Raw genomic sequence first — 13229 nt, forward strand, 5'->3', positions numbered from 1 at the left:
CATGATCATCGCCAAACACACACAAATAGGGTGAGCTCAAAAAAAAAATTACAACACGAACTAATAAAGCAATTCAAAACTATGACACATGTTAACACTCCAATCCTCCATTCTCAACTTCCAAACCATTCGTTGGACGCCTCATGATTCTACACCCTTTGATGAGTACACTAATCAATCTTTGTTGCCATGAGTATCTACTCGTCTCTCCGACTACTGGCCACCACCTAATAGTCCACACGCGAGAATAAATTGCCATGGCCACAATCTGCGACACTAAGTGGAGTTTTCCTATACGAACCGTAATCCATATTTGTCCCAAGACTACCAAACTCATTAGTTACACTAAAAAGGGCAATCTTCCGGAACCCATCAGTACGAGCCACGATCTCGCACACTCCATTGGATTTCAAAAACCATTAGGCTACAACCTCGAGTGGCCACATGCTACCCCAATACAAGTTGCACTCATAACTGGGCCCCCAACGGAGCATCATATCATGACCTCCATCCAAAGTTGTGTAGAAATCCTCCTTGCGTTCCAACTCTGCACCCAAAACAGCACACAACTCGCGTCGCTAGGCGAAACTTGTTTCCAGACCGCCTAGCGGTCTCCTTTTGTCGCTAGGCGACAAGCCTTCCTAGTGCTTCTGTCAACAAACTCCGCTTGGCAAAACCTTCCCTACCGCGAAGCGCCACGCAAGTCTAATGGCCACTGCCACTATTTGGTGTCCCTATTGCCTAGCGGCTTGTCCCACGTCGCTAGGCGTCATACTAGTAGCGCAAGTGCTACTGGTTTTTGGTACTTTGGAATAAGTTCTCATGAACCTCAAACACACAACACAAAAAACATAGCGCCCTTGCAATTATTTAGTCATAACACTATGACTGAATTATCATGCCACACAATTTATAGCCTCCAAATTAAGGTCATTCTCCTATTCACACCTTATGCAATCCATTATATCCTCATTCATTTACTAAATGAAACATGCCACACTCCCCTTAAATCAACATCATAATTGATACATAACAACAGTCCCAACAGGAAATGAACAACCTCATAGTTAAAACCAAACATCGCTTTTACATGCATATCATCCCAATTATTGCCTATTCACACATATCATTAATTATCCTTCATGTAAGGTTTCCTCCCCATACTTTATGTTCATTTTCCTAAAATCCTGCGCGAAATTTCTAGATAACCACACCCAAACACAACACGAAAATCCCCATGGCTGCCTACACTTGATGTGTCGCTTGGCGGCAGTGCATGTGTCGCTTGGCGGCAGTGCATGTGCCGCTAGGTAGTGCATACAAATTCTGGGAAAATCTCATATTTTCCAGCACATGCGCGCACCTTAAAGCCACTAGTTACCATCACACAAAGATCATGCTTGTTTAATTTAATATTAATTTCATGAACCATCTCATTGATCATCACTAGAAATCACGTCGATTCACCCCCTAATTCTAATATCAACCCTAACCACAAATTCATGCAAGATTCATACCATCATCATAAAACTTACTTGCAGATACCCAATCAAATCAAAATTCACCCGAGCATACATCAAGGATTCATCTAGACAACATCAATAACACAGAAGAATCAAGAAGGCAGCGAACTGGAGAAACCAGTTCATGTCGCCTGACGGGTCTTCAACACCGTCAGGCAGTTTCTGAAAATTTCCAAAAACACAAAGAATTCACGTACATATCGCAATATTCAAGGGTCGCATGCAATTTATACAATCCAGAAACATACAACACAATAAAAACTCGAAATGGAGCTCCCCTAACCTGAATTCTTCGCTCCAAAACATTCTAGCCTTTCCCTTGGTCTAAGTTGTCCTCACTTAGTCTCCTACACTCCAACCCTTCAAATCACTCTCAATGCACAGTGTTTTAGTGTAGTTTGGTGGCTGGTTTTCCTCACTTTACCAACCCTAAACGAAAATAAGTGAATTAAAACAACATTAATTTCAATCAATACCTTAATTGGACCTTAATAGCTAATAAATTTTCATTAAGCCTTTTGTTTGTGTCCAGATTCGTGGAACATATCACTAGCTTTTTATCTCCCCAAATTCGTTCTCCAAGTATAAAAAAATTATATATTATGATTTTATTCTAACCAAAATTCAAACCCACAACCTCCCAATTACCAAGTACATGCACAACCATCAGGCTAATTTGTGTTTCTTGACAATTCCTATAAATATAGGAATTTATAATCACTTATCATGTTCAAGCATATCATAAAAAAATACAATCAAATAATCACACCATTGGCATACATAAAACTCGAACTCAAAGCCTTTCATCATAATTAAGTACTCTCAACCATTTGAGCTAATTCTAATCCATGTTATGAAAGTTAGCATTTAATGTCATAAAGCTCCCACTACCCGCATTCATTAAATAATTATTTATTTAATTATTTAAATTCCTCGGGTCTTATAATTTGCATGGCTTTGCGATGGAGTTCTACGGTTGTTGCGGCGTGGATGAAGGTTCAGGAGTGGTGGAACGAAATTGGCAGTGTCGCTGGTGAAGGTTTCGGTACAGCGCTGTTTGAATTTCGGCGAGGAGGTTGCTGCGTCCATGGTGTCTTGTTTTGCTCGTTGAGAGGCGCGGTGCAGGTCTGTTTTGGCAGTTTTGGTGGTTCTGGATCATAGGAAATTTGAACTACAATGGTTGATGCGATGGAGTGGGTCACAATGCAGGTGAAAGTGTTGTTTGGAACCTAGGTTGAAGATGATGATGACATGTCATTATCTGATTTACTCGATTTTGAGTGTTATGATATTGGACTCGTGTCAGGCTTTTATTTGTTAGATTATGTATGCTAGCATTCTGCCACTCGACAACATATGGTTGGGTTTCTTTTATGAGTGGAAGGATCAGTGAAAATTAGTAAATTAAAGGTGCAAAAGAGGTTTTTTGCTGGCCCATATAAGAATGGTGCAATGTATAAGTAATGAAAGTTGAAGTGCATTTAGCTCCTGATTTATTTTTTCCAGAATTTAGTAATTTTAACCTTATTTTATAACTTGAAACAATTTAATTTCACGACTTTAAAAAACCAAAACTGAAGAAAAATGTGTTTTCATCGTCCAAAAGTGATGTTTAATACTTCTAAAAGGAAAATTATGAATAATTCACAAATTTTTTCTTTTTTGACAAATCTTTATTCTTTGACCATCCTTGTCAAACAATCCAAAAGGATATGCAAGCAACATGGAGTGTCAAGCTGAACGTTACACCAAATGTGGATCACTAGTAATTAGTAAAACACCAATATGCTTCTAGTTTATATAGACATTTTTTTAACTAAAACAGTTTCAATGTGATCTTTCATTATCCCTCCTGCATTTGTATAGGTATCTTGATCTTTGTAAAACACGTGTGCCACACGTGAAAAGTTGACCACACGCATTAGAAATTTCATTGGAACTTGAGTAGGAGCTAAGCATGCATCATTTATGTCCTTCCAAGCATTCTCAACTAGCTTGAGTAGTTCTTCGATGGCACATTTCCTTGAGATTTTATACTCCTTCATATAGCATTGAATGCTTGAAACAACATGTTGTCTATCCTGTTCAAACTTCGTAAACAAAAACAACAACAAAGAGAAAAAACCAAATCATTATTTAACAACTAATATATAGGATTTATTAATGGTCTTTGCAAAATTATTATTCTAAAATTTTAAGAGTTTTTCAATTGCTAACTCTTAATATAAGATAAAGAAAATGTTTCTTCTTATAATAAACTAAAATTACTTATAAGTGGGTCATACATAACCTAGTCGAGAAAGTACTTGGAGAAGTACAATTCTATTATGACCATTTCTTCTTGACATATTTTTTAAAGTTAGGTGTATTCATCAGTAGTTCCATAGAACTGTCATATTTTCCTTTTAGTTAAATTGATAGAAATTAATTAGTGTCAAGGGTGCACCTCATCTCCAGAAATGTCATCTGCAATCCTAAACATAAGTGTACATGCTGCAATAATGACTGGTTTATTCGTTGCCCATAGAAGGATCTCCTCTGTCGTATCTTCCATGCCTAAGAAAGATGAGGTAATCAAGATAGGGTAACCAGCGGACGTTATTCTTACTTGCATGTACTCTTCCAATGTTGGAATGTGGTTGGAATGGCACCATCTTGCCTCAGCCATATGTGCCTCGACTAGTCTCTTCATCTAGCATAAAGGTACAAATATATAATATTGAGAAACATATTCCACACTTTTCATTGGACAAAAGAAAAAGGTGGTCACACTTTGTATACCTCAAATTATAAAAGTTTTGGAATATGAAAATTTTAAAAGCTACACCTTTCAATCTTTCTACATCTATCTAACTTCTAATAAAATATTAATATTTTAATTATTCTACTTTGATTCATCTTAATTTATTTTATATTTTAAAACAAATTTTTCTTTGGTGTTGAATAGGAAAAAGTAAAAGACGTGATGTCTATTTATCGTCATCCATCAAATAATACAATTTTTATTTTTCTAATTAAAATTAATCTCACAAGAGAGACACATTTATAGGATACGAATTAGATGATGTTATCTCTAGCGGTATCTCGGCCTTAATTAAGAATATTAATAATATAACAAAAAGTTAAATTCTCTTATTCAGATATATCCTAAGTATCCTTAGATTAAACTAGTCTACCTGGCATAGGCATAGTCAGAAAAAAAACATATATAACATGTATAAAAGTGTGTACGCTATTTAAGAGGTAGAATTGTTAATTCATTTATTACCATATTTATTGCATGTAATATATTGTTGACTTGAGCATTGAGGTATCTTGCATGTAACCTCTCTACATCTTGACACGCGAAAAGAAATTATCTAAGATCGGGAGCAAAGTCGTTAAAGGAGAATCTTGTAAGGGCATTCCAGCATCAATCAAAATATTTAGCTTCCACCGCAAGACTGACGTGTGCTAAGAATATTAGATGGTGTTGACGAGGAACATGGTTAACAACTTGAAGCAACAAGAAAATAGAGGTTCATAGTAATCATACTGGAGGGGATGTGAGGTTGCTACTTGAACTACAACATCAAATGTCTGAATTAAGAAAAAAAAATGAGGAGGAGATGAATGCACTCAAGGAGGAGAACGCACTGATGAAGAAGAAATTGGAAGAAGTGTCGAAAGGTCATGAGAGACAAAATGGGATCCTAACCACATAACCATTTGGCATATATGGTTCGTGACATATCCCAAAAGTGGAAGCCAAAAGAAATTGATAGAATGTGAGAATAGACAAAGAAATGGAAATTTTCTTTTACAAGCAAAGACTTTTAGGCTGACAACAAGCCTAGGAGGCTAATGTATAGGATAGGACAAAGATGATTCAATTATTGCGGAGGCATTATCTCTATCCTAATTAAGAACATTATTAAAACAAACAAAAGATAAAATTACCTAATAAAAATACCTTAAGTATCCCTATATTAGACTTAGGCTACCTATTAGAGGTCCATTTAGGAAAAAACCCATATAAAAGGTATAAAATGATTTATAAGATAAAATTGTTTATTCATTTATTATTATATTTATTGTATGTAGGGATGGCAACGGGGCGGGGCGGGTATGGGTATCATGATCCCATCCCCATCCCCATAATAAAAATTCATCCCCATCCCCATCCCCAAACCCAACGGGTATACAACTTTTGACCCATCCCCATCCCCACCGGGTAACGGATATTTTTTTATACCCATACCCATACCCATTTTTTTATTGTTCCATATATCAATTAAATATTTTTTATAAAAAAAATTTAAAAATCACACCAACGGAATCATAATACTATCAAAATATTCAATATTAAAATAACATACTCTTTTTTATTTTCATGATGTCAAATATTAAGAAAAATATTATAATAGTATATATATATTATATATATATATGTTATATATATATATATATATATATATATATATATATATATATATATTTTGCTTAATATCAGTAGTTAATCCAAATGGTCATTAAATACGATAGATAGTATTTTTAGACCTGAAAGAATATTTAATGTAACTTCTTAGTATCAGTTGAATAAATAATAATAAAAAATCAATTAAAATGTAATTCTACCTCTTTCTTGACATACTTAATGCAATATACTTTTCCTTGCTTTCTCATCTCCTGCTCAATTTCTTCATATACATCCAAAATTGCCTTATAACATACTTGCATGTATTTTGGGAGATCAGCCAAGCAACAAATATCCCACCTGCTAGTTTTGAAAAAGTTATCTTATATATCGGTAGAATTAATGTAACGATATACTTCTATATCATTTTAATGTGCCTAACCTGTCAATTGCATTGGTGAAAAGCTCAAGTTCTTCTATTGTTCCATAAGCATCGTAGATGTCATCAATGATGGTACCTAGAGCTGCTAATTTTGTTGTTATCCATCTGGAATATTGTGGCTCAAAGTACACCCCCAATGCCCAAAAATAACATTCTATGATCCTATCTCGTGTAAAGGGTAGATTGGATGAGACATCTAAATCCTTAGCCCACCATCTGAATAGAAAAAACAACACTAAGATTCCAAAGACAAAAAAAAAAAATAGAATCTTTAATTTATATATATTGATTTATACATTGAAAGGTAGTATTTTTGAAGAAGATATTACTTGGTTATATTGCTGACTTCTTTCAAATGTAGCTCCTGCAACTCGTTAAAATCTATTTTTGCTAATGTTAGCAATTTTTGGTCATGAGATGGATATTCTTTGTAGAAAGACATAAAATATGTTGTCTCCAACCTAGGCAAGCCTTTGTGAAGTGATTGTCTTAAGCAATGTTGCACTCGTGTTGAAAGAGAACAATTTAGTTGAGTGGTTATAAACTTAGTTAACTGCTCCAAAATGAAATTGTGTGCTTCTTCAAGTACATATTCTCCATGACATCTTAGTTGGGCTGCTTCATACAAGCTTAACATTCCTTCTATATCGTCGACTAAACTTTCCTTAAACTTTCCAGTTTTGTCTTCGAATTTGAAAAATACACCTGTTTAACTTAAAAACATGTGTTAATTTCTAGGAAGTAGACTAAAGAATAAACTCGAACAATAAATTTAATACCATCGAGGTGAGTTGAACAAGAAGTTATTGTTCTTTGAAAAGTAAATTTGGTTAATGCTCATGAAAACATACTTGGAGAAATTCGGTATCCATGTTGTCTAAGCAGCCGAAAGAGTAGAGCCGTGTGATAAAGATCATCATTGTGAGCTATGATATTATTGTCCTTTGTTGAAATCTCATAAATTCGACATAGAGCACTGTCAATTTCGTGCTCAAAATGATAAGACACACCCAAACGTTGGACTGAATCAATGAAGTTCAATTTAGAAGAGAAATTATTATCATCAATCGGTGAGACAAGCTTCTTCCTCACGTGCTCTTTTAATAGTTTAGCTTGTTGAATAGGACTATCATTTTCCTGCATGAAGTTGTAACGAAAAGGCCGTCATATGAAATATTTTATCTACACAGATTAAGTGTTAAATACATGCAAATGTAACATCTTAGCTAAAGAGTTTGAAAAAGTAAATACAGCGGAAGAAGGAACATAGGAAAGAAAGCGATCGCCCCAAACAGAAGGATGAAAATTTGCAGTGGGTCGAGTGAACGGAGGTTTTGCACCACTGGCATAAACCGGAAGTGCTAAGCCACCGTTAATCATGGTTTCTTGTGTCGGACGAATTTATTATTGAAGTTCAACCACGCTTATTAAATGATGCATTTCTGTACCTGTCATATCACACACCGACGCACGGAATTTACAGAAGATATTCAATTTACAATATATATTTTTGAGTCCATTTAATAATTAAGACATTTTAAATATCTTTTATTCTCATTTTTATAGTTTTTGTTGTAGATAGTTCTCATTTTGATAGAATGTTTAAAATGGTCCTCATTTTTACATTTTTATCGAAGGTTTAAAATGGTCATCATTTTCGCAATAAATGTTTTATTTGGTTCTTTTCTGTAACGCCGTTTAAATCATTAATGGAGCATTGTACAGTGGCACGGTTTGTATTAGGGCGTGTTACGTATTTCTATACAATGCTCTCGGTTAATAATTTAAACGGCGTTACAGTAAAGGATCAAATAAAACACGAATTACAAAATGATGACCATTTGAAACATTCAGTAAAAATGAGGACCATTTTAAACATTCTGTCAAAATGAGGACCATCCGCAACAAATACTACCAAAAACTTCATATACACTAATCTAACTAACTAACTTCATTTGCCACTTGGTTAGCAAGTTCCCCAACTGTAGCCACCTAATGGAGCAGGTCATAAGCTTTAGTGATGCAGCCAACCTCATGACAGCTCATGTTTCCCTCCAATTCCAAGCCTCTCACGTGCATACTTCGAAAGTAGACTTTGATCTACTTCAATATTTTTCTCATAAGCAACTTTGTGCATTAAATTTTATTTTAGCAACTTCATACCTGACCCGTGCTTATATTCACAACTAAAGAGACAATTCAGAATTCACAATTCAAAATTATGTTACAACTAAAACCACCTAAATGAACTAAAAATATGAAATGATATTTAAGAGTTTCATGCATCTTTTAACCACTTTTTAGCCCCTTCAAGGACAACAAAAATGTAATTTGATGTTCTAAAACTTTCTCCACAAGTGCCTTATCATTGGATTTGAAAATAAAAAAGTCAACACTGAGTCAACTTTAGTCAACATGTTCAACAAAAGTCAACTTTACCATTTTCACTCAATTTGGCTTATTCAGATTTTCTCATGGCTTTATTTGGAAAATTTAAGATATCCTTAATCTTCTTCTCTACATTCCACTCAAAAATATGAAAAAGGATGTTAATCACACTAAACTCTTCCTAAAAGCTTTTAAAACTATACTACAACTAGACTAACTCTACTTCTAAGCCTATGTATATCTAAACTAAAACTAAACTAAGATTCTATTACCTATTTATGAAGCTATATTGTATGCTAAACTAGATCATACTAACAGTACTCCTAAGGATTACATTAAAAATGCATTAAAAACACCTAATTAAGCTACTTTAGTAAAACTAACCTAAAAACCTAACTAAACTAATTATAAGTTAATAACTCCTAATTAACATCTTAACCTACCCAAAAAATTGCAATTAGCTAAGAAAGACTATAGAAATAAGGGACTTATCAAATACTTCTACTACTTAATATGTTTTTGTAAACATTACTACTTCCAATCAAGAATACCAACACAATTACTTTATCAACACAGAAAGTGAAGGTTCTCTTTCTTCTCCATCAATTTTGTTACCATCTTGAGAGTGTTTGTCTATCTGTCTTTCTTATGCCTTGAATTCCTCAATAACAATGACCAAAACAAAACACAGACTAGGTTATCAAGAAAGGAAAGATGGAGTTTGACCTTGAAGAGTAAACATTTACTATATTAGAACTCTTTCCCTATGAATCAGATCACATGCCCTCAAAAAACTACTTAAGTCTAACATAATTTCACGCTTTCTCTTGTAAGGCCATATCTCTTATTGTTCAGGTGAAGTTATGTTTATGTAATAGGTTCATTTCTGCTTCTTCATGTCACATTTGCTACATTTTGTCATGTTTCTTCAAGTTCAGCTTGCTTACAAACTAGACCTACTTGTAGCTTCCCTTGCTATAAACTATGGTGCACCATAACTTCCATAAATGTGCACCACTCTTTTAGACCCATTTGCTACATAGCTCCTCTCTTGACCTAGCTGCTATCCAGGTAGGGCCTGGTTATCAGGGGCAACTCGTCTCATGACCTAGTTGTTATCTAGGTAGGGCTCTACTTATGAGGGGTAGCTCGTTTCATGACCTAGTTGCTATCCAAGTAGGGTTCTACTTATGATCCTTGAGTTTTATTGGAAATTGATCTGAGACGGTACAATTATTGTTATATAGTAATTTTTTCTTTTAGAAATTGTTTTATTTCGTGACATCAAAAATATTTGTTCTCTTTGCATGTTAAATAAGTATAGAAATGCAAAGATGAATATGTGGAATTGCGTTTATGATAGCTCACTTTCACAAGAACAATTAATCATCAATGTTCCTGATGGTATTCATAAAGATCAATAGTCTTCATTTGATGATTATCATCTAAGTGCAAAATATAAGATAGTTTTAATAAATAATTGTTTTAGTAATTGTTTTGTATCATTTATGTCAGTTAATAAGTTATTGTTGTTCAAGAATTATGTAAGAGAAATATTGAAGTTAGAAAAAAACAAAAAATTCCACATACTAGTGGTGCAAAACTTTTGTCTACAAACATGAGATGGTAAATTTGTTTGTTTGTTGAGTTAAATAAAAAAATTCATGTAATCTTACATTGGACTTATATGCTTATGTGTGTACTAGGAAGTAAATCTTTAACGTGTTGTGGGTCGAGGAGAATTGTATATTGAGACTCATAAGAAAAATAATGGATCATTATGTTTTACATATTCCTCTTGAGTTAGGAGTCATGTTTTGTTGTTCAAATAATGTATATGTAAGTACTTTATATTTTACATGTATAATTTGATATCTTGTGCATTAATTTAAATTAAGTTGGCATGATATGATTTTAATTTCACATAATGAAGAGAATGGAGAAGAAATGCCAACATCACGAGGAATATTAATTTGACATATATCTTGTGATATTTCTGAATCTAGCACATTGATTTGGTATATACCTTATGACACTTTTAGATTTAGTAGACTAATTTGATATTATATTGTTAAATCATACTATAGGTGTGGTTGTGCGGTATCTTGAAATGAAAATGAAAGGTGAATGTTTTTTTTAGAACGCCTTATCTATAGACTTGTTTGAGAGATTAAAGATATTGGTAGGTGCATACTTATTATAGATATATTAGATTATTAAATTTTTAAATTGTAATATAGTACAATTAGATTATTAATTTTTTAAATATGATAAAGTTATTAATACTATTATTGTTATCTTTTAAAATAATTTCAAATAAAACTAATAATTAAAACATTGGTTATAAAATTTATAAAAAGAAATTCATAAATACTTTTGGAATTTTATTTATTTTTTAAATAATTTAAACAATTTGTAGTAGTTTTAAACCTTCAATAATTGTTAAATAATAATAAAATATGATATATTTTGTGACTGTATTTAGCCGTTAAAATATGATAAAATATTATAAAATAAAACTAAATTTTGTAACAATTTTTTAATTGTTGGTATTTTTTTTCCTAGTAATAGTATAGACTATTAAAATTCTTTTTCCCCAAAGTGTTTGTGACATGTGTAATTCTAACTATTTTTTAAACTATCAAAAATTTTATTTGTGATGATTTTTAGCCACTAAGACTTGTAATTTTAATTTTCATAAATATTCACTTTTTGTAGTGACATGTATAATAAATATAATGATTGTAAATTATATTTATATATAGTTAGTGAAAATACATGTGTTAACATTTTTTTACTATAAGTAATTAATTGAATTTTAAAAAATAATTCTAAAATTAAAAAAAAAAAGATAATTTATATTAATATGAATAAGATAAAATTGATAAGAAAATATGAACATAAGAAAACAATTATGAAACGGTTGTAAAATTAATCAATGTTATTAATAAGTATAGATAAAAAAACAACTTTAAAGATACATATTTTTTATAGCGACTAAGTTATTATACAACAAAATTATCCTTATCCAAATAAAATTATGTAGTGGTGGCAAAACTTGCTAACTATCCTTATCCAAACAAAAATTGGACACACCCTGCCACGCATAGGATGTACTGGATCAGGTTGGCCCATAACCTTTTTTTAATTTTTAATTTTTCTAAAATTTGTTTTCAATTTTTTTATTTTTAAAATTATTTATATATACATATAAATGAATATTAAAAAAAAGTATATTTAATCGTATTAAATATTTTCTAAACTTTTAATTCATCAGTTAATGTTTTTAATTAGATAAATTAAAATACATTTACATGTTAAATTACTTTATTATAACTAATAATTGAAGTTTAATTGTAAGCGTTAATGATTTAAATTACAATATTATTATATACACAAACCTTTAAAAAATATAATATAGAAAATTTAATCTTTTAAAGTATTTTTTACTTTAATTTTAATTAAAAAAAACATAACAACGGTCTGAGTCAAACTAACCCATATTTTAACTCGTTAAATTGCGGATGGAATGAATCAAGATAAAATGAATTAACAAGTTGAAATTTTTTTGGCCCGTCCCATTTTGGATGGACTGATAGGCCAATCCAATGGATCCGGCCTGTTTTACCCTCCTTAAAATTATGTCATCAACCCTTAATTTGTTCCACTGTTTAATTCCTCTAGTAAAAGAATTTAAATCTATTAACTTTCCTACCAATTCTTTGAATTAACGTTGTCAAGACTTGCATTAAGAAATGGGTTTAAAAAAATAATAATCCTCTTTAATTCATTCATTGATTTTTGCAATTCACAATAGAAACGACAATTGAGTAATTAGGATAAAGTGATTATGGAATCATACAAAAGCAAACATTAGTTGACACTAACACTATTATTAAATAGCATTAATAATTGAATTAGCTAGCATGGCATGCATAGCTAATTCAATTAAAGTGTAACAAATCCCAAAAGGTCGATCACCTCCATATGTACCCAACGGATTTCACATCTTCAGGTGTGCGAATTATAGGTCCAAAAACTTTCGTTTAGCAAGAAAATCTAATTATGCTTCTTTGCATATTTTCATTTTGGCCAATCATTTCTTTGTCGATAATCTTCAATGATCATTGGTTATTGATCCTCATTGTCATTCATAACATTCATCGCTATATTATATGTAAAAGTTTCGTCAATGTTGACTTCATTTTGGCGCCATATTATATGATTCATGACATATGAGATCTCATCATTTTGAACAATTTCAGGGACCTGGGGTTCTTTTGGGATTTCCACCTTTTCGTTTAGGTCATCTTGCATTTTAGATCCCTTTTTCATTTAAGAGTTCTTATCTTTGGAACCAATAGGCCTACCATGCTTCAAGCATGTCTTTGAAACTAATAGGCCTACCACGCTTCAGGCGTGTTATGAATTAATATCAATTATTTTCAGAGCATTAGCAACTTGTAAATGAATTATCCTT

At 32.1% G+C, this 13229-nt stretch overlaps 1 protein-coding gene across 1 annotated transcript; it reads right to left on the bottom strand.

Annotated features, from left to right (window-relative positions):
• Nucleotides 1-3163: 3163 nt before the first annotated feature.
• Nucleotides 3164-7827, bottom strand: LOC114170536 ((-)-germacrene D synthase-like). The gene is made up of 7 exons (XM_028056035.2): nucleotides 7613-7827; nucleotides 7213-7498; nucleotides 6691-7066; nucleotides 6362-6577; nucleotides 6141-6279; nucleotides 3970-4215; nucleotides 3164-3613 (listed from the first exon to the last, which is right to left on the bottom strand). Exons 1-7 carry the CDS (start codon nucleotides 7739-7741, stop codon nucleotides 3320-3322), a joined length of 1686 nt encoding a protein of 561 aa, XP_027911836.2. The 5' UTR covers nucleotides 7742-7827; the 3' UTR covers nucleotides 3164-3319.
• Between the last annotated feature and the right edge of the window lie 5402 nt (nucleotides 7828-13229).

This window comes from Vigna unguiculata, chromosome 11 (assembly GCF_037176805.1).
Source record: "Vigna unguiculata cultivar grain cowpea cultivar isolate G323 ecotype 2 chromosome 11, ASM3717680v1, whole genome shotgun sequence".
Lineage (NCBI taxonomy): Eukaryota > Viridiplantae > Streptophyta > Magnoliopsida > Fabales > Fabaceae > Vigna > Vigna unguiculata.